The sequence below is a fragment of the Panthera pardus genome, unplaced genomic scaffold, assembly GCF_024362965.1.
Source record: "Panthera pardus isolate Hobbes unplaced genomic scaffold, ASM2436296v1 HiC_scaffold_25, whole genome shotgun sequence".
NCBI lineage: Eukaryota > Metazoa > Chordata > Mammalia > Carnivora > Felidae > Panthera > Panthera pardus.
This window is the reverse complement of record NW_026526821.1, coordinates 59,671,317-59,698,298: the sequence shown is the minus strand read 5'-3', so window position 1 is coordinate 59,698,298 and position 26,982 is coordinate 59,671,317. Positions and strand designations below refer to the sequence as shown.

The following is a 26,982-nucleotide window of genomic DNA, read 5'->3' as shown; positions in this document are numbered from 1 at the left end:
TGGAGGTTAAATGGAAGGGATTAAAAAAAACTAGCAAAGACATGTATTCACAACTGGAAGAAGAGAAATTTCCATTCCTATCCTCATGAATGCTTTTTGTCTAGGTATAACTCTCCATGGCATTGGTTTATTTTTGACCCATCAAGTTTTACTAACAGACCCACAGAGCATACCACGGCCTGATACTGAAGAAGTCCATAGGGTTTCAGCTTTGGATCACCCAAGTCCGGAATTTACAAAGTGGGTCCCCTCAGACAACATGGGATCTCAGCCCAGCCACAAAACCATATAAATACTCAAGTTTCAATTGATCATTCTCCTTCAAAATTTGTACATCAAATTTAATATTTTCAAAGGCACTGAATGAATTTTCCCTCTGTGGTTCCCACTCTGAGGCAATTTAGCATGGTTAGTAACAGTGATTATTAGGAAAAACAATATAATTCAATTATACTTCAAAATGCAATTAAATGATCACTTCTTGGACATTTTGAAAGGGAAGATGAAAGTACTGATATGGTCCAGACATTTAAAGATAAGATAAAGATCTTAACTACATTAATTATTAATTCAATTGCATTTTCCAACATCTAAGTACACCCAGGGGTGACACATAATTCAGAAATGGTGTTCTCTTGTTCAAAGACATATTAATACTCAGTATTTTGAAAATATGTTGAAGTCTACTAGCCAGAATAGAGATTGTATAGAAGTATAGTTAAAAGCATGGGCTCAGGAATCAGAGTGAGTTCAAATCCCAGCTGTCACACACTAGCTGTGTGATGCTGGGCAAGTTACTTACCCTCTCTGTGCATCATTTCCCTTATCTGTAAATGGGGATAACCATTCCAGAGAGCTGTGAGAATGATATGAGTAAGATGCTTAGAATAGTTCCTAGCACATAGTAAAGGGCTCAGTAAATTTTGGGGGTGAGGATTATAGCCAAAACTGTCAACAGGAAAACAAAACTCACAAAATCAGAGATTGGCTTCATTTTTGCAACTGGCCCAGGAGAAAAATGATTTTTTTCCCCTGTGGCCAAATGGATAATATATTTATGTTTTTCAAAATAAAAAAATAACACTATCTTGTGTACTTATCCATTAAAAAATCTTTTTGTTTTCACAGTATACAACTTTTTGGGTTGTGTGAAATTAGCATCTAATTGTTTTAATAAGTGAAGCTGTATGGTTAACAGTTCTACCGAACTACTGGTTGCTTTTCTTGTCTCATCCTGATTATTATTCTCTTTACTCTCCCAAACTCCAAAAGCAAATGAATAGCACTTTTTCCTCCATTCCTAAAAGCCAATTAATCTAACTCAATCTTCTAGGCTTTAGTGTTAAGCAGACTTTCAAATGAAACAGTCCCCAGTCACTGGGTTTCCTGCCATCTGGTCACTTTGAACTTCATTTGTTTGTGTTTTGAACCAGGAATGGAGTCCAGCAGTGCTAGGTCTAGGCTACAACGCAGCTCAGGTGTCTGCAGTTGGAGGCGGTGTTAAAGAAAGACTGCTTTCAAGTCAGACGCCTCTAGGGTAACGTCCTGGCTTGGCCACGCTACCTGTGTGAGCTCCCTGAGACTCGCTTTCTATAATTATCTGTAAAAAGATTCTGGGGGCACCTGGGGGGCTCAGTCGGTTAAGTGTCTAACTTGGGCTCAGGTCATGATCTCAGGTTCATGAGTTTGAGCCCCACGTCTGGCTATCTGCTGTCAGCACAGAGTCCGTTTAGGATCCTCTGTCCCCCTCTCTCTCTGCCCCGCCCCTGCTCACACGTGCATCCATGTGCTCTCTTACTTTCAAAAACAATAATAAGTAAACTTTAAAAAAAGAGAGAGCTAATACTGTCTACTTTTTTGAGTTGCTATGAAGATTCAGAGTTGATTTACCTATAGGGTGATCCTATGTTTCAGTTTATACATGTCTTCCCTGTGTAACTGTGATATTAGATAGTTATCCTATTTTTATAAGGCATTTAGCACAACAGCCTGGAATACAGTCACTATTCAGTATTTGTTACCTCTCAATCATGATATACCAACATCTTTACTATTCTAAAGCTTTAAATCTCACCAAGTCTTCATTTTAAAAGCAGGAATGGCCTTTTTAACATAGAAAGATGAGTGTGTGCATATATGTGAACGTTTGGTCACCTGCCCTTTGTCCCTGCATTTCCTGTGTCTTTGTGTATTTCAGCTATTTAAGAAGCTAGAAGTGGGGGTGGAATTCTCTGTGGTAGAACCTTGAGGGCAGAGGCTTAAATATTTTACATGCTTTGGTAGGATCATGAGACTGTTGCTTTGGCAAAATATACTCTGCCAACAGAAGGCCCTGTGAGGTGAGCAGGTGGGCCGGGGCTGGGAATCCGTCCTTTTACTTCTGCCAGCTATTTGGATGGTCAGATGAATTCCAGATTCCAGCCTCTGCTATTTCCAAGCTCTCCATCACTTGTGCAGGAACACCACCCTTTCCACATCATGTAGAACCAGCCAGGCTTCCTCCCATGGCCTCCTCCCCAGCTCTTTGGGATACAGTCTCCTTGATGATATGGAGGGAAGAGCAGACATTGAGGGCTTTTAGGGAAATACCAGCCCTCTATACAGAAAACAGGATTTCTCCCTTAAAAATCACTTCTGGTTCATGTGCCCTCTGCACTAGGCTGCAAACTGAAGGTGGTTCCTGCAAATGCTTCTGGAGCTAGCCAACCCTGCTGAAATCTAGGCCACTGCCAGCTGCAGAACCTCCCTGAGCCAACTCGCCAACTCTGAGACCTTGGTTTTCTGTTTTATAATATAGGATGTAATAATATAATAATACACTTCATCGGATTACTTTAGAATTAAGACAACATGTCCAGTAAAGTGTCTGGCACAAAATAGGCATTTGATGCTTGGAAAGTATCATAATGGTACCAGGCTGCCTGGGAAGGGATCAGCATTAGAGGCAAAGAGAATCTGCAATCTGGGGGCAGTGGTGTGGGGAGGGAGAATTCAGTTTGTAAATATGTAAGCTCTGCATTTTGGAGGTTTACATCCTGATTAAAATCTGTAGAAGAGAAAGAACAAATCTCACTAGTGGTATTTCTGAACGAAGATACAGAAAATGCACAGCAAATGTATTCCAACCATCCTTTGGGTTACTCTGCATTCATTCACTGATGCATACTAACAATTTTGTATCGCATAAGTATTATGTTCTAGAGGCTGGGCAAAATTTCAGCATAAGAGTATGCAGAAGCTGTATAAAAGAAAACATTTGGAGGAAGCATAATCAGTCTGTTAATACCAGGCAATATTTATTGATTACCCACTGCAATCAATACATATGGTAATATTTATTGATTTACCACACTCTCCCATGGCCCAAGTAACTCCTCAGAAAAACGATGCCATCTGCTAACACCACAGTGAATACAGAGTACCTAAAGTTTATTAATTAACGTCTCTGTGGACTGTAAGAGCTCATTGCAGAGGTGCCAAACTCACTTCCAGAAACTGCATTCACCTTAATTATTAAGTGAAGGAAGCGGTTGCTTATATGATCTGATCAGGGGTCACTGAAAAACTTTCCCTTCTCACATATTGTACACTCCAACTATCTACCCTCTTGAGCCTATGAACGGGTCCTAACATTTTCTGAGTTGTCAGGCCTTTGAGTTCAAGCTTTCCTTGGCCCTCTGGGAATGCTTACAGGTTGTCTGAGGGGAATACTGCAGGGTATAAACTAGTCACATTCTGGTAGTGGGGTCAGAGAGAAAGCCTGCAGCAGAGCTGAGTGGGAAGACTCAATGGATATAAATCTTTGGATGGCCTCTTACAGTCTTTCAGTCTCAGTTTCCTCATCTGTAAAATGAGGAAGGAAGGACTCCCTTTCGAGGCAATGGGGAAGTCTGTGGAGGCTGTTTACATAAGGTGACTGAGCAGGGCTAGAAATATGGCAGGGCCAGTGTATGTTACTTCCTTCTCCTTCCTCACTCCTTGGGCACAGACTATCTCATTAGTTGGTCGGTAACCTATATTGTGTTATGAGCGTTGGCTGACAAAGGTGAATTTGTGTGGTTTGACTTGTACTTTAAAATATTAAATAAGAATTGAAGATGTCAGAGTAGTCGTGGGTAATGTTTTGTGATATCTTTCTTTCAGTATATACACTTTCATAGGATATGATGTAAAATGTACTTCTGACTGTGTAGGTTATGTTCAAAAAGTATGAAGTGAGTACACACCCCAAATAATCAAAAGCAGGAATCTGAGGCAGTATTTGTATACTCCTCTTCATAACTGGCATTATTCACAACAGCTAAAAAGCAGAAGCAACCTAGGTGTCCACTGATGGATGAATGGAAACACAAAATATATATACACACCATGGAATATTACTTCATTATGTATATACACACCATGGAATATTATTTCATTATACACACACACACACACACACACACACACACACACACAGTGGAATATCAGTTAGGCATGAAAAGGAAAGAAATTCCTTCTTAAAAAGGAAGGAAAGTCTGACACAGGCTACAATCTGGATGAAACTTGAAGACATGCTAAGTGAAAAAAACCAGACACAAAAGGACAAATACTATATGATTCTACTTATATGAGATCTCTAGAGTAGTCACATTTATAGAAACAGAAAGTGGAGTGGTGATTGCCAGGGACCAGGGGAGGGAGAAATGGGAGTTACTGGCTATGGTAATTTATCAATTCAGTGTATCAGCAGAGCTTCCATTTGGGAAGATCAAAAGAGTTCTGTGGATAAATGGTGGTGACAGTCAAACAATGATGTGAATACACGTAATGCTACTAAATTGTACACTTAAAAATGGTTAAGATGGTAAATTTTATGTTATGTGTATTTTATCACAGGTGCATTTGGATGGGACCTGAACGTAAAAGAAAGAGAAAGCGTGAATCTCTGGGGAACCACGCAGGGGTCAGGGAACACATTCTCTAGTTGTTCTGAAGAATTCTCTTTTGTGACATCTGGGACCAGAGGCCTTCCAGTCTGGTGTAAGAACATAAAAAATAAAGTTTGCAATCTTGTTCTGTGATGGCATAATTTCCAACTTGCATTCTTGGGTTTATTTGGAGTTTTAATCTGAGAATACAACGAATATGACAGCAATGTCCAGTTTCTCCCTCAGGTAAAATTGATATACACATCTCTTCTCCTTTAACAAGGCTGTCCAGCCTTGGACTTATTGGTATCTGAGTGTTGGGTCAAGGTTTTCCTTCTTTATTGAATAATCCATACCTTGTGAAGGCCTTCAGCCTAGTGTGATCATCTACATAATGAGGGCACCCAAGGAACCTTGAAGGTTCTTCCTATTATACTTTTTATTCTTAGTGTTTGAGACTTGAAGAAACACAATCTGGCCAATTTTTTTCTAGCAAAGGCTGTACACTAGGTTTCTCATTTTCTCAGCAGACAGAATCCTGGCAAATTACTTAAACAGATACAGAAAGGAAGTCTCTGGGGACAGACACCCCATAGACTAAAAGAACAGTCACAGTTCATTATTTTGGACATGGATTGCTATGGCCAAAATAAATATCAGGAAGGTTTCAAACTTCTCTTAAACACACACACACACACACCAAAAAACCCCATCTATCAGTAACAGTTCTCAAATCAACTTTGATCTCTCAACTTCCAGAACCTATTATAGCGATCAGATTGTATAACCTTATTATTAAATGCACATGTATAAATGATAGATTTCCTTGTGTTTGGCATATAATTGTTTCTCTGCATATTTTCCTCCAAATTTAAGAAATTTTTAATGAATAGGTCATGGACAGTTTATGTCCCTCCAAAATTTGTATGTTGAAATTCTAACCCCCAAGTGATGGTATTAGGAGGGCCTTTGGGAGGTAATTAGAATTTATGCCCTCATAAGAAGGAATATAACAAATCTTGCTTCCTCTATCTCTCTGCTCTCCTCCATGTGAGGACACAGCAAGAAGATGGCCATCTGCAAACCAGGAAGTGGGCCCTCACCACATGCTGGATCTGCCAGCACCTTGATCCTGGCCTCCAGAATGGTGAGAATTAAATTTCCATTGTTTATAAATCACCCAGTCTATGGTAGTTTGTTATAGCAACCTGAACTGACAAAGGCAAATATTTTTTATTGATATGAGCATATTTTACCTTTCATCTTTATGAATGACTCACAGTGTTGGACATTATATACCTGGAAAGGATCTTGGACATCATCTAGGACTACTTTGTTCTACCAATCAATAACAGTCACATCTCCCAAAACATTTAAAAACAGAAGTCAGTGGTGACTTCTTTAGCCTCCTTCAGGCCATACATTCTTCACAGGGGAGAGGTAAAGTCATGCACTCCTTGCATATGGTCCTATTATCCAAAGGCTTTGGAGAAGAGCTCATTCTGGTTAACATCTCTGGAATAGACTGACTGACAGTAGACTGCACCACCTCAGCTCCATTAGAAGACCTTTTGAAACTTTTTTTTAATCACCCTTAACCCTTTCTTAGTCCCCCCCCCCCTTTTTTAAGGAAAGATTAAAATTCTAACTGAGCCCTGATCATTACCACCTGCTGAGACAGGGTTGTTTTCCATCTTTTTAAAGTCATGAATCCTGTAATGATTGCAGTAATAGCTGTTTATTGGATGCTTACTAGGTAATTGGCACTTTCTATATATTAATTTCAACTACTGCACTAACTTTGGAGAAAGAACATTGCATGAGTCACTCTAATTCAAGATAATAATTTCCAAGTCTTTTACTGTACCATGTGCACACCTAATGGGCCATTCATTATCTTTCTGCTTCATTTGTTTATTTTTTTTCTCCTAGGAGGTGAAGGCTTAGTATTTGATCCCATTTCTTTAATTTATAAAGGTAATTTCAAATCTTCATGTAGTCTTTAACATTATAGATGCTTTGTCCAATGAGGGTCATCTACGAATGTAGAAGGGTCCTGTCTAAGGATTCTTTTACAAGCCTATGCTATTGGCCTCTCATTTGAGAGTATATTTGTCAGGGGTTTACAAGTCTGGATTAAGCAAGCACAGTGACCCTGCCAAACTGTGGCCTTCATAATATCTTGGGAATCTCCCCTTGCTTGTGATTCCTAGAACTTTTCTAGTAGAGATGACAATCTGGCAGGGTCTCATTCTACTCTTCCTCTGTAGGCACTACCTTAATTGCTTGCTCTTCCTGGCTTGGTTATTGTCTCCAGAGAAACTTCAGAAGAGCTCTAAGACAGCAGCAGAATGGGACAATGGTCAGGAGCTTGGCTTATAGGGTCTGAATCTTGGGTTTAAATCCTGGCTTTGCCACTTTATGCTATATAAAGCAGAAACCTCAATTTGCCTAAAGAGGGTATTATTGGATTTTTGCTAAAAATTAGAGGTGATAAAACATGTAAAGTGTTAAGACGAGTATCTGGTCAAGGTAAAAGCTCAAAATAAGTCAATTATTACTATCATCAGGTAGAAAAGCTGTCACACAAATTCATCCTTTCTGTAAAATTAATTTTGCTATTTGTTTAATAATTGGGGTAAAATTTATAGACAGTGAAATGCATAGAACTTAAGTGTAAAATTCACTGGAGTTTTGATAACTGTATATCCTTGTTACACAGCACAAATTAAGATATAGAACCTTTCCATTACTTCAGAAGTTTCATCATGACCCCTTCCAGTCATTCCGCAGCCCCTCATAACAACCACCAGCAATGAATGAAAGTTCTTATTACTCCATATCCCTACCAGCATCTGGTCTGGTTAGTGTTCTGGGTTTGGGCTATTCTAATAGTGGTATCTCATTGTTTTAATTTGTATTTCCCTGATGACATATGGTGTAAGAGCATGTTTTCATCTTTCATCTTTTTATGGCCCATTAAAAAAAAATATTTATTTACTTATTTTCAGAGAGAGAGAGGCAGACACAAAGAGAGAGAGAATCCCAAGCAGGCTCCGTACTCAGCCTGAAGCCTGACACGATTGATCTCACAACTGTAAGATCATGACCTGAGCTGACATCAAGAGTCAGACATTCAACCGACTGAGCCACCCAGGCATCCCTGGCCCATTTTTAAATTGGGTTGTTTTCTTATTGTTGAGTTTTAAAAAATCTTTATATATTTTGGGTACCAGTCCTTTATCAGATGTGTCTTTTATAAGCATTTTCTCCCAGTCTTATCCACTTGACATTGACTTGTCTTCTTATTCTCATCTTCTCATTCTTTTCATATTGTTTTTCAGGGACAGGCATTTTTAATTTCAATGAAGTCCAGTTTATCAATTATTGCTTTAATGGATTGTGCCTTTGGTGGTGTATCTAAAAAATTGTCACCATACCCAAGGTCATCTAGGTTTTCTCCTATATTACCTTCTAGGAGTTTTATAGTTTTGTGGTTTATATTTAGGTCTGTAACCCATTTAGAGTTAATTTTTGTGAGGGGCTGTCTAGATTCACTTTTTTCTATGTGGATATCCAGCTGTTCCAGCACCATTTGTTGAAAAGACTTTGCTCCATTGTACTGTCTTTGCTCCTTTGTCAAAGATCAGTTGACTATATTTATGTGGGTCTATGTTGTTCCATTGATCTATTTCTCTCTTCTTTTGCCAATACCACACTGTCTTGATTACTGTAGCTTTATAGTAAGTCTTGGAGTGGGCAGTTTAAGTCCTCCAACTTTGTTCTTCTCCTCCTGCATTGGCTCTTCTGGGTCTTCTGCCTTTCCATATAAACATTAGGATCAGTTTGTTGATACCTACAAAATAACTTGCTACAATTTTGATTGGGATTACATTGAATCTACAGATCCAGTTGGGAAGTTTGTTGACTTTTGATTAGAAGTACTCAATTGTGTGAATATACCACAATTATTTATCCATTCACCAGCTGATGGATATTGGGGTTGTTTCCAGTTTTTGACTACCATGAATAAAACCACTAAAATGTACAAATATTTTAAAGAATACATGTTTTCCATTTTTCCTGCATGAATGCCTACAAATAGAATTGCTGGGTCATACAATAAGTATGTGTTTAATTGCTGGGTCATGCAATAAATGTGTATAAGAAATAGCCACATGGTTTTCAAAAATGATTATGCCATTTTACTTTTCCACCAGCAATGCATGAGACTTCCAACTGCTCCATATCTTTGCCACTATTTGGTGTTATCAGTCTTTTAAATTTTAGCCATTCTAGCAGTTGTGTAGTGGTATCTCATTGTGGCTTTAATTTGTATTTCCCTGAAGATGAGTGTTATTGAAATGACATCTTTTAAGTCATTAAAATGAAATGCATCTTTTAGCTGCTTATTAGCCATCTGTGTATCTTCTTTTGTCTGTTCGAGGAGGTTGCCCATTTAAAACATCTGTTTCCTTATCATTTTGTTATTGAATTGTTGGGAGTTCCTTATATATTCTGGATACAAATTATTTGTCAGATATATGTATTGCAAATATATTCTCCCAGCTTGTGCCTTGCCTTGTCATTTTGATGAGAATATATTTTTAATTTTGATGAAGTCCAGTTCATCAGGATTTTCTTTTATATCATATGTTTTTTGTGACCTCTGTGAGACATCTTTGCCTATCCCAGCATGTGAAGATACTCTCCTATGTTTTGCTCTAGAAGCTTTATAGCTTCAGCCTTTATATTGAAGTTTATGATCCATCTCAATTTTATATGGTGTGAGATTCATATTTTTTCCCCAGCAAGTTGTTCCAATAGTATTTGTTGAAAGTATTTGGCTTTTCCCACTGAACTGCTTGGTGATTCTGTAAAAAATCAATAGACCATATAGGTATGGGTCTATTTGAGACTGTATTTTGCTCTATTGATTTGTCTGTCCTCATGTCAATGCCACATTACATTAAATTACTTCAGCTTTTAAGTCGTGAAATCACGAACTATAAGGCCTTCAACCTTGTTCTTCAAGACGGTTTTGGCTACTTAGGTCCTTTGCTTTTTTATAAAAATTTAGAGTCAACTTGTCATTTTCTAGAAAAGTGTCCTGCTAGCCTTTTGATCAAGATTGTGTTGAATCTATAGAACAATATGAAAAGAACTGACATGTTAACATAATCAAAGCTTCCAATTCATGAACATCTGTCCATTTATTTAGGTCTTAAATTTCCCTCATCGATGTTTTATAGTTTTCAGTGTACAGGCCTCATGTCTTTTGCTAAATTTATGATTTATTTTGTCATTGTAAATGAAATTCCTTTTAAAATTTCATTTTCTAATTGCTTACTGGTAATAAGTAAAAACACAACTGAGTTTTGTATACTGACCTTGCCAAATTCGTTCATTGATTTTATTAGTTGTTTATCAGATTTCTGAGGATTTTCTGTATCAACAATCATTCTTTTCAATCTTTATGTCTGTTATTTCCTTTTCTTGCCTTATTGCACTGACTAGAACTTCCAGTACAATGTTGAATAGAGGTGATAAGCACAGACATCATTGCTATGTTTCTGATCTTAGGAGGAAAGTGTTTGGTGTTTCATCATTAAATATGATAGTGGTAGGTTTTTTTATTGTATATGCCCTTTATTAGATTAAGTTCCCTTCCAGTCCTAGTTTGCTGAGATTAAAAAAATCATAAATGGGTGTTAATTATGCCAAATGGTTTATCTCCATCTATTTAGAGGATCATAGATGATTTTTCTCCTTTATTCTATTGATATGGTAAAATACATTAATTAATTTTTCTGTTAAACCAACCATGCATGCCTGTGATAAACCCCACTTAACTATGACCCACTTAGTCATAGTTAATCATATTTTCTCATATATCACTGGATTATACATGCTAATATTTTAAAAGGAATTTTGGAATGTTTATGAGGGATACTGGATTATTATTTTCTTTTCTTATAAGGTTTATGTCAGATGTTGGTATCAGGGTTATACTGGCTTTATATAATAACTGTGTAGTTTTTCTTCCCCTACCTTCTGAAGGAGTTTCTGTAAGACTGGCAGTTTATTTGTTGGTATTTCATTGGCATCATTTAAAGTTTTGAGAAAATTTACCTATGAAACGATCTAGCCCTGGAGGAGTCTGCTTTGTGGAAAAGTTTTCATTATGAATTCAATTTTTAAATTAGTCATAGTGGCATTCAGATTTTCTAAATCTTCTTGTGGCAGCTATGGTATTGTGTATTTTCAAGGAAATGGACTATTTCTTTTTTTTTTTAATTTAAATTTTAGTTAACATATGGTACAATATTGGTTTCAGGAGTAGAATTCAGTGATTCATCACTTACATACAACACCCAGTGCTAATCACAAGTGCTATCCTTAGTACCCATCACCCATCTAACCCATCCCCACCCACTTCCCTCCGTCAACCCACAGTTTGTTCTCTATCATTAAGAGTCTCTTGTGATTTATGTCCCTCTCTTCTCTTCCCCACTTTCCATATGTTCATCTGTTTTGTTTCTTAAATTCCACATGAGTGAAATCGTATGGTATTTGTCCTTCTTTGTTATTTTGCTTAACATAATACAGTCTAGCTCCATTCACATTGTTGCAAATGGCAAGATTTCTTTCTTGATGGCTGAGTAATATTCCATTGTATATACATACCAATCTTTATTCATTCATCAGTTGATGGACACTTGGACTCTCTCCGTAATTTGCTATTGTTGACAATACTACTATAAACATTGGGGTGATGTGCCCCTTCAGATGTATATTTTTGTATACTTTGAATAAATATCTAATAGTGCAATTGCTGGATCATAGGGTAGTTCTGTTTTTAGTGTTTTGAGGGATTTCCATACTGTTCTACAGAGTGGCTAAGGAAATTGACTATTTCATGTAAACTGTCAAATCGATTGGCTAGAAATAGTTCAGAATATTGTTACTATTGTCAAGATTTCTACAGGATATGTGTTCATGTCCCTTATTCTCATTGCTGCCCCTCATTCTCATTTGTGTTTTCACTCTTTTTTTCTTAATTATTATCATTAGTGTTTGTTAATTTTATTAATCTTTTAAAAGAACTCAATTTTGGCTTCATTAATTTTCTATTATTTGTTAACTTCTATTCCTATTTATTATGTACACCTTTACAATTATCTTGGGTTGAATTTATGCTTCTTTTTCTAGCTCCTGAAAGTGGAAACATAAGTTATTGATGTTCAACGCTGTTCTTTTTAAAATATAAGCATGCGAAGCTGCGAACTTTTTTGGTGTGTTTATTGTTTTAGTGAATCCTATAATTTTCATAAATTGTAATTTCATTTTCATTCAGTTAAAATTACTTTCTAATTTCCCTTATGATTTATTCTTTAACTCAAAGACTTTTAGAAATATTATTTAACTCTCAAATACCTAGATTATTTCTTTGCCGTTTCATACTGTGATCACAAAACATACTCTAAGATTCTAATCCTATGGAATTTATTGGTATTTCTTTTATTGCTCTCAGTAAGGTCTGTCTTGGTGAGTGCTTTGTGTGTACTTGATAAGATTCTGTAACTTGCACTTGTTGGGTGTAGTACTCTATAAATGTCAATTAGGTCAAAGTGGTTAATATGCCCAAATATTCTATATATTTGCTAATATTTTGTTTAATTTTTCTGATTACTGAAGAAAGGGATGTTAAAAACCTATAACTATTATTGTATATACTTTAAAGATCTGTTAGTAAATACATACATAGTTATGATTGTTATGTTTTCTTGTTAACTGACCTTTTTAGCATGATGAAATGTCCTTTACATGTCCTATAAAACTCTGTCTAAAGGTCTACTTGGCAATATTAATGGTGTCACACTGGCTATCTTATGCTTACTGTTGATATAATCTATCTTTTCCATCGTCTGGCTTCAAACTATTTGTGTTTTGTTTTGAGAGAGAGAGAGAGAGAGAGAGAGAGAGAAAGAGAGAGAGGCAGAGGAAGAGAGAGAGAGAATCTTAGGCAGGCTCCATGCTCAATGCGGAGCCTGATGTGGGGCTCAATCCCATTACCCTGGGATCATGACCTGAGCCAAAATCAACAGTCAGATGCTCAACTGACTGAACCACCCAGGCATCCCAAACGAATTGTGTTTTTAGATTTAAATTGTGTATCTCAGAGACAGCAGAAAGCCTTGATTTTATGCCAGTTTGACAGTCTTTGCCCTTTAACTGGAGTTTTTAGTCTATTTTACATTTAATGCAATTAATTGATACAGCTGGGATTAGGTTTACTATTTTCCTATTTCTTTTACATTGACACCTTCTGTTTTTTCTTTCCATTCTTTCTTTCCTCTCATATATTGTATTAACCAAAGATTTTGGTATTTTTAAAAAATTCCTCCAATGACTTAATTTTAGCTAGGCTTTTTTGGAAGTATTTGTTTTTAGTGTTTTTTATAGGTGTTATACTATGCATCCTTATCATCAAACTTAGATATAATATTACACTAATTCACATAAAATGTAAGAATCTTGTAGTCATGCAATTCCATTAGTACTTTCTTATTCTTTGTGTGATTTTTGTCATTTATTTTACATCTATATACAGTTGACCCTTGAACAAGGGTTTGAACTGAACAGAGCCACTTATATGAGATTTTTAAAATAAATACTGTAAATATATTTTTTCTTCTTTATGATTTTTCTAACAATAATTTTTTCTCTAGCTAACTTTATTGTAAGAATACAGTATATTACACAGATAAAAATATGTGTTAACTATGTCATCGTAAGACTTGCAGTCAACAGCAGGTATTAGTACTTAAGTCTGGGGAATCAAAAGTTATATGTGGATTTTTGATGCATGAGGGGTTAGTGCCCCAACCCCTGCATTGTTCAACAGTCAACTATACATCATAACTCCCACAAAACAGTATTTTATTTTTTACATTAAATAATCTTTTATATTTACATATATATTTATTTACTCCTGTATATACTTCCTTCTTATAGGTTTGAGTTTCCATCTGATTTTATTACCTCTCAGCCTGACAAATTTCCTTCATCATTTGTGGCACAGGCCTAATGGAATGAATTCCTCTCTGAATTTGTGCATCCAAGAGTCTTTATTTCACCTTCCGTTTTGAAGGATATTTTTGCTAGATTCAGAATTATGGCTTGACAGTTATTTATCTTTTTGGTTTTCTTTTTCGGCACTTTAAAGATGTTTTTGCCCTATATTCTAGCCTCTGAAGTTTCTAATGGGAATCCTTCAGTTAGTTATATGCTGTTTCCCTGCACATAATATGTCATTTTTCCTTGCAACTTTCAAGAGTTTCTCTTCATCTTTAGCTTTTAGGAATTGTATGATTATGTTTCAAGATGTGGTTTTATGTGTATTTATCCTTCTTAGGGTTAGCTGAACTTCCTGTATTTGTAAGTTAATTTTTTTACCCAGTTTAGGAAGCATTCAGTTATTATTTTTTCATATATTTTCCTGATCTCTTTTCTCTGCCTTTTCCTTCTGGGACTCCAAGTACATGTATATTAGACTACCTGATATTGTCCCATAATGCATTGAGGCTCTGTTCATTGCTTTTAAATCTTTGTTCTCATTGTTTTTCATACTGGATAATTCTTATTGGCTATCTAGTGAAATTTTCATTTCAAATATTGTTCTTTTCAGTTGCAGAATTTTCATTTGGTCTTTCTTTATTGCTTCCGTTTCCCTTCTTTCAGTCATTATGAAAATGTTTTTTTCCTTTATGTCCTTGAACATATTATAATAGATGCTTGAAAGTTCTTATCTGAAAATTCCAACATTTAGGTCATCTCAAGGTCTACGACAGACAACATTTTCTCTTGATTATGGATCACATTTTCCTATTTCTTCACATATCCTTTAATTTTTGGTTCATGAACGTTGTCATGATATATTATAGAGATTTTAGAGTCTGTTTTCTTCCTTTAAATAACGTAGACTTTTTTTGTTCTCTCAAATTCTTAGCTGATCGCCTGAAACTTGTGGGTACTTAGTGTTACATTTTGTTATAAGACATTTTGGTTTTGTCTTTAGTTTTAGGATTAGTCCTTTATTAAGGCATAGCCCCTCTGAGGTTTTGAAAAAAACCTCAAGGTGTTTACCAAGCTCTTATAATTGGATGGGATTCAAATTCCAAATTCTACAGGCAGTAGTTGTAGGCATTAGGCAGCAGTTGAAATCTCTGCTCAGTTTTTCAGCTTTCCAGTTATTGTCTTCCACTGGGCTCACTGGCATCTCCCCCACATATATGCAGTTTAGGGGTCATCCAAGGATTGAGAAGAATTTATAGAAAGAAGTGAAGCTCTATTTTATATAGTTCTTTGCTTTTTGGAACTTCCTCCCTTAAAGCCCATCTACTCTGGCAGCCCTGAACTCCATTTTCTGACACTTCAAGCAAATATGACTGTGGCTTTCTCCTTGAATTCTAGTTGCTCTTTGTGGATTGGAAGAACCCTCAGGGAGAAGCTGTATAAATGCAGATCTCACCCAGTTCAATTCACTCAGTCCAATTTCCTTCTTTCAAGGAACAAATTTCCAACATTATCTGCCTTCTTTTAGTCAGCATATAATAATACCTTCAAATAGTTGAAAAAATATTTTGTCCAGAGTTTATAACAGTTATCCACAGGAGAGGTAATCCAATATAATCTCTTCCATTACTGATATAACTTAAAATTTTAAAATGTTTATTCATTTTTGAGAGAGAGACAGAGACAGAGCATGAGCAGGGGAGGGGCACAGAGGGAGACAGAATCTGAAGCAGGCTCCAGGCTCTGAGCTGTCAACACAGAGCCTGACGCGGGGCTCAAACCCACCAACTGTGAGATCATGATCTGAGCCAAAGTCAAATGCTTAACTAACTGAGCCACCAAGGCGCCCCAATTATTGACATAATTTATTGACATAAATTTCTCTCACAGAAATTTTAACTTATGGTGTGTGTGTGTGTTAAGAATAAATTATACCTTTCATCTTTATGAATACTCATAGGATCATTAAATAATACATCCTGAGGGAATCCTCATGTATTATCCAGACTATTCTGTCCTACCAAGAAATGACTATCTAAAACTTATGATTAATCTCCTGCTTTTATTCATTCATGTATTAGTTTAAGGTGTACAGCATAATGATTTGACATACCGTTGACCCTTGAAAAATGTGGTTGATGCCCCAACCCACAGGCAGTCAAAAATCCATGTATAAATTTTGACTCCCCCAAAACTTAACTAATAGTGTACTGGTGATTGGAAGCCTTACTGATAGCATAAACAGTCAAGTAACACATATATTGTATGTTATATGATTTATATACTGTATTGGTACAATAAAGTAAGCTAGAAAAAAGAAAATGTTATTGGGAAAGTCATAAGGAAGAAAAATTACATTTACAGTACTGTATTTATTGAAAAAAACCCCACATATAAGCAGATCTGTGCATTACAAACCTATGTTGTTCAGGGGTCAACTATATGTATATACTGTGAAATGATTACCACAATGTCTAGTTAACATCCACAACCACACATAGTTATAATTTGTTTTCTTGGTTTGAGAACTTCTAAGAACTATTCTTTTAGCAACTTTCAAATATACAATAGAGTACTATCAACTATAGTCGTCAAGGTGTACATTGTATCCCCAGGACTTATTTTACAACTGGAAATTTGTAGGTTTTAACCACCTTCCCCTATTTTGCTCATCCCTCACTCCCCTGGTTCCTATCTCTGGCAACCACAAATCTGTTTTTTTTTTTTTTTTTTAGGATTCCGCATATATACTGAGATCATATGGCATTTGTCTTTGTCTGACTTATTTCGCTTGGCGTAATGCCTTCAAGGTCCATCCCTGTTGTTGAAAATGGCAGGATTTCCTTCATTTTTTATGGTCAAATAATATTCTATTGTGTGTGTATATGTGTGTGTGTGTATGTACATCACATTTTCTTTATCAGTTCATCCATTAGCGATCACTTGGTTTGTTTCCATGTCTTGGCCATTGTAAATAATGCTGATCTCTTGCTTTAAAAGAGGCTGAGGAGGAAAGATGCTTCTTTAGGAAATGAGCTCCCTGTGGGGACACTCCCAATTAAATGCTATAATTTAAACTCATATAATAGCTTCATTACAGGGTCACTGAATTATACAGACAGATGAATGTATAAGCATTACTGAAGCTGAGTTTGTCCCATTAAACCATGGATGTTAAAGAGGTATCTTTCCCCATGTTTTTGTGTGTACGTTATCTACACTTTTCTTTGCTTTGCTTCTTCACCCCTTCAGCAACAAAGGAACTCATCACTGCTGGTCTGTTTTACTTGGGTTCTTACACCTTACTTAATATCCTGGCATCTATACATTCCCCATTCTCCTGACCTGACTTCTGTATCCTTCTAGTTGTTCTGAGCCTTAATGTTATGGGTTGAACTGTTTCCCCACAAAATTCTCATGTTGAAGTCCTGGACTCCAATACTTCATAGTGTAACCTTATATGGAGACAGGGTCTTTATAGGGGTAATAAAGTAAACACGAAACCATTAGGGTGGGCCCTAATCCAATATAACTGGTATTTTTATAAAAGGAGAAATTTGGATCAGAGACATACACAGAAGGAAGACTATGTGAAGAAACACAGGGGGAATATGGCCATCTGTAAAACAAAGGCTGGGACAGCAGATCCCTCCTTCACAGAAGAAACCAATCCTACTGACTGATCTTAGACTTCCAGCCTGCAGAACTATGAGACAAAAAATTACTGTTGTTTAAGGAACCCAGTTTGCGGTACTGTGTTATGGCAGCCTTAGCAAAACAAAACTAATGTATTAGTTTTATTATTTTAACAAATAATCTGATCACAGTTTTTCAACTTGATTCTGACTCAAGGCTTTCCTTTGTCTCCTTTGATCTACTCACCCCTCAGTTTGGTAAATGGGCAAAAAAGCAAAATAACTGATCTGTGTCTTAATTTTTTTAACTTAATTCAAATGACTTTCCTGATCCTAGATTTCTTGTATTATAAAATAAGGATATTGCTCCTGCCCTACCCGTCTACCTAAGTAAAACTCAAATAAGGTACTGCACAGAAAATATAAAATGCTACACAAATCTCAGGCATCCTGAGTCATTGCTCTTTGTTCATAATATGTTCTTCCTCTTGCCAAATTATGAGAGAACTAGTTAGAGGGTTCAAGTTCAGAATTCTCCACTTTTTAAAGAAAAACCCTTTCAACCTAAGACTTTATTTTGCTACTTCTAGTTCAAGAGGCAGATGTGAGGTAGATGATGAATGTGGGATGATACTTCAAGTTTTTACCATTCTGGCATCTCCAGAGGGTTTAAAAGAATTCCTCAAACAACATATTTATTTTAATAAGAAACTAACATAAGGAAACCAATTTTTTATAGAGAATAGGCTTTTTAGAAAGCATAAGAGAAGAAGAACTAATAGTACATCAAACTGCATTAACAAAACTAGGATGTGTATTAAATGTGATTTTAAAATTTGTAAAATTAAATGTGGGATGTTAGCAGTTCTTCAACATACTTTATATGTTCCTTTGTTTTTAAAACCATTTTGTTAATGAGAATTTGAAAAATTGTTGTTTCTACAATAATACGCATTTTTATAAAATCATAGAACTTATTCCCAAACAGCTTATAGTCTAGTATATTGATTCTTATCCAGTTTCAAATGTTACTCAAAAGAACCAAATTTTGAAATGATTCTACCCTTTTCAGTTCTCTAGAATGCCTCCAGATGGCATTAAAACCCTTTTCCCATTATATTTTGCAGCACAAAAATTTAAAAATTAGTACTATTTGAACCACTTAAGACTAGTCACATTCATTATATCATCAGAAATCATGACAGTAGAACTATTTAGAATTTTTAGGACAATATTTTAAGAAAGACAAACATGTAATTATATCTTTTGTGAAATATATAGCCCTCTGATACACACCAAAGGATCTTCCTAGAATGAGAAACAGATCTTGGACAAAATAAGACATTCAATAATATTGTATCATGAGGTGTGGTATCTAATGAATAGCATTTTAGATGCTGAGCAATATGAGCACTGGCTCACACATAGATAAATTCACAAAGCTGTCTCATAATAAGAAAACTTATCTTGCCCCTCAGAGTAATAAAAATAAAGATTCTTAAGGAGCCAACCTGTGACTGATTCCTGTGAAGCTAAAGTAATTTGCTAGCTCGTGAATTATTTTATTTAAACTTTGGGATATAAATTTGGTATCAAATTAATCATTAAAAATACACTTGGATTCTTTGAGTACTGAGAGGAAAAAGACAAAAAATAGAGTGAGAAACACATGCTTTCTAAGTGCCTTTTCTTATGTTTTTAAAATTGCGTTTGTAAATTCAAAAACATGACAAATTTGAGATTCCAGAGATATTCATCATTGTATTTTTCACACAATTCCAAGGTGAGGTTGGAGATGGCAGGCTTTTAAAAATGACATTGATTGGTACTTCATCGTGTGTATGACAGAATACCTCCCAGTATATGTGAAAAGTCACACAGTTATTTAGGACAGGGCTGAAAATCTCCAACCAAATTCTAAAGGGTTTGTCTCCTTTCTCCCCAATGACACACACCCTGAAATCTTACTACATTTCTATTTTATCAGGAGGAGTATTTACATTTTTAAGATTACTCTTACTGTGCTAAAGCATAAGAAAGACCTCAAAATGTGTCCGCATCCAAAAGCATTGAAAGACATCATCATGAGAAAGAGAACCACAGGCTTCCTTCCATTATTATTATTACTCTTACGTGATATTTGCACTGTTTCATACTACAGACATATTATCTGGATAGAAACAGGAAAGAGACTTACGATGTATTCGATGTGCCATTGTCAGGACTCTCTGGCTCAGCATCACCTTTCTCTTAAAAAGGAAGCAGACAAAAAATGTCAACATGTGAGTGTTACGGTCTTTAAGATTTAAGAGAGATTAAATATATTTCAATGCTCCTATTAAAAATCTTTCAAAATGTGCAGCAGGAGGCTTTTAAAACATCTTTTTATTGTCTGAGAACCGGATTGTCAAGTAATTTCTTCTATGTATTACAATTGCCCAGGCATGGATCTGTGAGTAGGTACTAGGAGCTGTTTGCAAACAACCAGAGGTTCAGAGTGGAGACCCTGCCAAAAGATGAATATCTTACAGATGGAACCTGTTTCCTTCCATTTCATTTTACAGACAATTTAAGGAAATAAACTCCATTAGCATTCTAACATGCAAGGCATTTTGACCTTTGATCCCTTTTGCTAATACAAGCAGGTCAGGTTCCATAAGAAGGTGGAGGAGAGAACTGTACAGAACACTGATAGATTACAAGATCCCCAAGATGTATACCCACTGAAAGTCCTGGCAGAAGCTTTTGGGGACCCCTGAATTAATGCAGAATAAGGTATAAACCAGAAATCCTTCCAGACCATTTGAAAGTCTAGCTAAAGAAATGTTTCTGTGGTTTGTGGTCATCAAACACTTAATAGGTTTTAATTAAGGGAGTCTGGAACCAGTTCACTTTTAGTAGTTTTAAATGGCAAATTCTTCTAGCAATAGACATAATGTAATTCTTCGATCCTTGGCCATTGAGGGTTTGAACCATGCATCCTTATTTTGTAAGGTGCTTCTTTTTATTTCCTTGAGGCTAGGGGAAGGAAGGGGGAGGGTCATGACTTGCAAGTGTGAGTCGGCTAGAGTTATGATGATTGTGTGGTGCTAACAGTTGAGTAAAGCCTAGAAAAGGTTGTGGGTTGTAAGAAATGGGCTTGATGGCGGCCACTTGCTTTTGCTTTGCCCTTTCAAGTCAGGCCTAAACATCTTGTAGAACCTCAGGCCAATGGCACTAGATGGGCCTCCCTTGTCAGCAGATGACATTAGCTTGTGGTCACCTAGTCTCAGGAATGATTACATGATTAACATGATGTAATTATGTTTAACTTATTTTCATGATGAACACATTCCAAAGATATCACCCAAACTGAACTCAAAAGTAAATTTTACAGGGGATCCTGGGTGGCTTAGTCAGCTAGGTGTCTGACTTTGGCTCAAGTCATGATCTCACGGTTCATGAGTTCAAGCCCTGTGTTGGGCTCTGTATCGTCAGCACAGAGCCTGCTTTGGATCCTCTGTCCATTCTCTGTCCCGCACCACCCCCCCCGCCACCCCCCAACCCCACCCACCGGTTTTCTCTCTCTCTCAAAATAAACTTAAAAAAAGGAAACTTTACAATTTCTCCTTTTTTAAATAGAAAATTAAAGAGTTGTGAGGGAAAAAAGGCACAGTTACATATATAGTTCACACATCTATCTCAGATATAACTCTGTTAATATGTCTACACAGTGCCAGAAAAACCATGAGGGACAGTCACTTTGTTAAAAAGCCACAAAATTGGTTTAGGTGCCTTGATAACAAACACTGATTAGACAAAGCCCCAGTACACAGGAATCCATTTTGAAATAAAAGTAGAGGCAGCAAATAAACAAACTTGCTTTCAAGCTCATAGTTTGATACTATATTTTTGTCTTCCAGGCCAGTCTGTGGTGTACTTATATAGGAGACATGTAAGTCCTCATCAACTGGTTCTAGTGCTGGAAAATAACCTAATTTAGTTCTTTCCAGGATCATTTTTCCACTAAGTAACCATGCTTCCTGCCAGAATGCCAAAATAAGAGCTGTAACACCTGCATTATGTAAGACAAAACTAAATGGAGGTTTAATTTCTGAAACATATTGATGTATTTTCCCCTTTAATTTGGGAAAATTGGTTACTTTCCTGAGTTTATAGCCACTGGTAATAACCCCACATAAAATCTTAATCAAGAATGTAAAACAGCAGGTTCAGGAGCAGCAGGCAATAGTAAACATTGCTAAACAACTTCTGTCAAAAACCCAGAAAATCAATAATATAAACAGAGACAATTATTTGGATGTTTGAATAAGTATGTTTTACCTTGAGCAACAATGCTGTCAGATAAACTGCAGGCTGATAGGGTACAGGCCTTAGTGCACATGGGATCTGGGGGCTGCAGGAATTGTGGGCTGGATCAGCTCAGGGACAAAGCTGCAGCTGATGATCTCTGCTCTTAGCAGCACTTATGTTGTGGCAACAGGGAAAAACAGAATAGGAAGGATACAATGGGGCCAAACAGGGCATTTATAGATGGTCCTAGAGAGAGTGTTCTCTGACTTTGGTGCTGATAATGAATTAATCTTTCTGGGGGAAAAGTAAGCTCAGAATGGAGAAGACAGGGATTAAAGCTGTGTTTGTCATTCACAAAGAATAAGACATAAAATTCTCAACATCTTGAAATTTTAGGTGATGCAATTTCTGAAGTTAACTTGAAATGTTTAAGTACATAAGCCATTAAGAATCATAGTCTCTTTTTCAGGACCCAAGGGAAAATAATAAATGTATACTAGAAAACTCTTGACAAAAAAATTCTTAGTTGGATGCTCAGATGTTTCCCTGCAGCCACCAAAGAAGACTTTTTGGGGTCACCCTGGTTATTTCAGCTGTTTTCATGATAGATACCACACTGGTCTCTGTATTGATCATTAAGAAACTGGACATAAAAGAATGGCTCAGGAGCAGTGTGGTTATTTTGCATGTGGAAATATAATTACAGAGAGGAAGAGGGCACAAAAAATGAGCCATAGGATATATATATCTACATACACATGTAAACGCATAGGTATGTATATATGTATATTATATGCATACTTTCAGTTTGATGCTCCATATTTGTCTACTTGAGCCTTCCACAGTACTTAAATATATACTACATGCTTCATATAGGTCTTCTGTCTCATGACCTGTCATGAATACAGAATCCCTGTTACAGTAGTGGAGGAAGAGGAGAAAGGTACACTCACCACTGAGATGAATATACAGTTTGAGGTATGAAACAGCTTGATGGCCCCAATAGGCCACTTAAAAAAAAATGACAGTAGCTACACTTTTAATCCAATAAATGCACTGAGGACTTAAACGCTGGGCACTCTAGCAAGCATAAAGATAAATAATACCTAATTCATGCTCTTTAAACACAGAACATGACTGCACTCCTGGAGTATGCACTCTCCATCAACAGTGCTACAAGGTGGACTACAGACTGTTGAAAGGGAATAAAAATACACCTGCGTTAAGCTGTATTCTGCTGCAGAGGGAAGTTGCTATACTATAACTTTTCTTTTTTTTTTTTTTTGAAGTTTATTTTATTTATTTTGAGAGAGAGAGAGAAAGCACGAGCAGGGGAGGGGCAGAGAGAGAGGAGAGAGCAAGAATCCCAAGAATCTCCATGCTGGTAGTGCAGAGTCTGACATGGGGCTCCAACCCAAGAACCATGAGATCAGGACCTGAGCCACCCAGGCACCCCTATGACTTTTCTTTAAAATGAAAGTAATCCATGTTTGCAGTGTTGACTTTGCTAGCTTTTGTTTTTAGTTATGTTAGCCCTTCAACAACTATGCTCAGTGATATACTTGTTTCTAGATGTAATGACTTTAGACTGTGTAACGATTTCTGTTATCAAAGATGAGACTTAAGGTACTTAATATACTACCATCTCTGCTTACAATTCTTACTAGTCTATTACTACTTTTAGTGCCTCTACTGGGTATTTATAACCTTAAGTTTAACCTTCTATTTCTTGATTAATCAACTATTGACAGTATCTTTTCCTGTATACTATGTGAAATGTGGAAATTCATTCATCTATTCTTCCCTCCTGCCTTCCCTCTCTCCACTGTACACAACTCTGCACAGCTATACGTTTCCTTCTACATAGCCAAGATTTAAAATATTTATATTCTGTTCAGTAATTATTAATGAGTCACCCTCATTAATATTAATTTAATTAATAATTTAATTTTTGGAATTGCCTATAGGCCAATTAGAAAAATTACAAACCAATGAATAGGATTTATAATATTATAATGATTAAATATTAGTCACTAAAGAACCAAGAAGTAAGACTGGATGTGTACAGAAAGGAATGTCATAAACCCAAATGAAGGCAAGTGTTCCTGGCATTTCAGTCAAATGTATTCCCATTCTTACATTTCATCATGCCACATGTTAATCTGTCTCAAGTAAAGGCTATACTTTTCCTTAAAAAAATGTTCAATAGGGTATGCATTTAATGTACATAAAATGTATATGTATATGAAAGTGTACACATGAAGTTTTAAAAATTAAAATGAGTTAACTTTGAAAACATCTTCCAGGCCAGGAAGTGGGTATTACCAAGAAATAACCCAGAAACCTTCTATTTCTGCCATCCCCACCAGCTATCTGGAAATGGAATCTTGTGTTAATCATTCCTTTTCTTTTCTTAATAGCTTTTACCATCCATGTATTCATTAGCAAATAAAATATTCTTCAGTTTTGTCTGATTTTAAATTTTATGTAAATGGAATCATACTGTATGCATTCTTCTGAGACTTCCTTCTGTCACCCAACATTATGATTTTGAGAGTCAGCCATCATGATGTATTGTGGTGTTGATCATTCTCACTGTGGTGCAGCAACCCCTAATAAGAATCTACCATCATTTCCTTACTCATTTGACTCTTGATGGACATTTAAGTTTTTTTCATTAGAATGATGTCATTACACACATTCATGAACCTCCTTCTTTGTGCATGTGTTAGGAGTTCTGAGACGTGGGGCTTATATATTCTTAACTTTACTGGAGAATCTTAAACTGGTTTCCAAATTAACTTATAGTTAAGATTTAAAAGGTTTTTCTAACATAATAATGTAAAATGTAATTTCATTGTGGTGTTTGCATATCTGAGTACCAATGAGGAGATATATTGTGCTTGCTCTCTGTGACATTCTCTTTAAACCCTTAAAAATTTTTTGTAGTATTGTTTTTTTTAATTCATAGAAGAAAATAACTATTTTCTTGATACAAATCTCCTGTCACATATATACATGCACACACAGAGACTCTCCTTAAATAATTTCTCCCAGTGGGAGTCTTTCTACTCCTTTTCTGGTATCTTTGGATGATTATAAGTTCTCAATATTAATGTACATGAATTTATCAACATTTTCCTTTATTTGATATCTTTTTTATTTTAATAAATATATCATAAAGATGTTCTATATTATCTTTTGAAAGTATAGAATTTTAATATTAACATTTAGGTCTTTAAAAAATACCTGGAAAAGTTTTTGTATATGGTGTGGTATATTAATTTCATTTTTTATCCCTATAGATAATCAATTATTCTGGTACTATTTATTTAGAAGCCCATTCTTTCTCCATTGGTCTACATTATCAGCTCTGTAATAAATCTAGTTTTCACACATTTGTGGATCTGTTTCTGGGTCTTCTGTTTCATTGATCAATTTGTCTATTACTATCTTCATTACTAAGCTAAAAAATATGTACTTATTTTTAATACTAGTAAGGCCAGGCTCCAACCTTGTTCTTCTTCAGGAGTGTCTGAGCTATTCTTAGCCCTTTGTTATATCACATACATTTGAGAATCAACTTGTCGTTTTCCACATACACAAAAGTGAAGTTATAAATTTGCTGTCTGCTGGATCCTATTGCTACCATTGAGAAGTCAACTGGAAGTCTAATTGTTGCTTTTCTGAAGATATTAAAGGGTATTTTAAGACTTTTTATCTTTGTGATTTTCAGTTTAACTATAATGTGTCTAGTGTGGACCTCTTTTTATTTATCCTGTTTAATATTCATTGAGTTCTTTCAATCTGTGTGGTAGTGTCTTTCAATTCTGGAAAATTTTCAGCCGCTTTCTCCTTTAATATTTACTCTGTTCCCTTAGCTCCTTCTGGAATTCTAGTTGAATATACATTAGACCTCTCACTTTATCCCTTATGTTCTTTTCTTTTACTTTTTTTTTTTGGCCGCAGGGGCAAGGGGGAGGACAGAGAAAGTGCAAGAGCTGGGGACAGGGGCAAAGGAAGAGAGAGAATCTTAAGCAGGCTCCACACTCAGTGCAGAGCCTGACATGTGGCTCAACCCCACTACCCTTGGACCATGACTTGAGCCAAAACCAAGTCAGACACTCAACCAACTAAATCACCTGGGTGCCCCTGTCCCTCATGTTTCTTAACTTCCATTTTGTATTTTCCATTTCTCTAGGCTGCATTCTAGATAATTGCTTAAGTCCAATTTTGCAATTCATTACTTTTTTCTTCAGTGATGTCCAATCGTCTGCTGTTAAGCCTAAGGAATTCTTATTTTCTATTTTTATTTTCTCAATTATAGAGGTTCTGATTAGTATGTCTTCAAATCTTCTCTTTCTTTACCACATTTTCAATCTTCTCTTTTATTTATTGAAATTAAAGTAAGCACTCTTGTTTTGTATTTTGGGCTTGGTAATTCCAATCTCTCAAGTCTTTGCAGGTCTAATTCTCTGCCATCTGTTTTTCATTGCTTTTGTTTGTAGTCTCTTATTTTCTTGTTTATGAGTTGTTTTGATAGTGAGTTTTTCATTTCTTTTAGAATTCTATTTTTATTCTTCTTCTTCTTTTCCATTTTCTTTCTTTTCTCTTTCTGGTATCCCTATTAGTTGGATTTTGACCTTTCCTCCCTGATTGATCTTCCATGTATCTTACCTTCCTTTTGTATTTCCTTCTGTCTTTTGCTTAATATCCAGAAAAAGAAAATGTTTTCAACCTTACATTCTAGATTCCAGACTTCAGGTATTTATTTTAATTTTTTAAGTTTTATTGGCCATATTTAAATTCTCAAGTGCTCGTTTATTCTCTAATGACTTCTTTTTCATGCCATTCTGTTCCCTTTATATTTAATACAAATAATTTCAATTTTTTTCTGAAGGCTGTAATGATACTTGCAATTTTTTTCTTCTGTTCTTTGAATTAATATATTGATTCCCTTAGGGCCATTCCTTCTCTTTGATGCTCCTTGGTTATATATTCACATTTTTGAATGAAAATGGGTTGGTTAATGAAGGTAAATGGTGTGAATTTCCTGTACTGGTACA

At 35.8% G+C, this 26,982-nt stretch overlaps 1 protein-coding gene and 1 long non-coding RNA gene across 11 annotated transcripts in view; one reads left to right on the top strand and one right to left on the bottom strand.

The window, feature by feature from the left end:
* Positions 1 to 5,063, top strand: part of LOC128773506 (uncharacterized) — a 31,508-nt gene extending 26,445 nt beyond the window's left edge. The window contains exon 2 of the long non-coding RNA XR_008417815.1: positions 4,879 to 5,063. This is a non-coding gene — a long non-coding RNA (uncharacterized LOC128773506). The remainder of the gene's footprint in view (positions 1 to 4,878) is intronic.
* AFF3 (ALF transcription elongation factor 3) overlaps positions 1 to 26,982 on the bottom strand; it is a 570,287-nt gene that overhangs the window by 155,724 nt on the left and 387,581 nt on the right. For 6 of the 10 annotated variants that reach the window (XM_053890583.1, XM_053890586.1, XM_053890589.1 and 3 more), the window contains 2 exons: positions 19,821 to 19,872; positions 803 to 856 (listed from right to left, as the gene is read on the bottom strand). In XM_053890583.1, coding sequence (XP_053746558.1) covers positions 803 to 856; positions 19,821 to 19,872 — 106 coding nt within the window. The remainder of the gene's footprint in view (positions 1 to 802; positions 857 to 19,820; positions 19,873 to 26,982) is intronic. The other 4 variants (XM_053890587.1, XM_053890588.1, XM_053890591.1 and 1 more) reach the window with 1 other exon arrangement.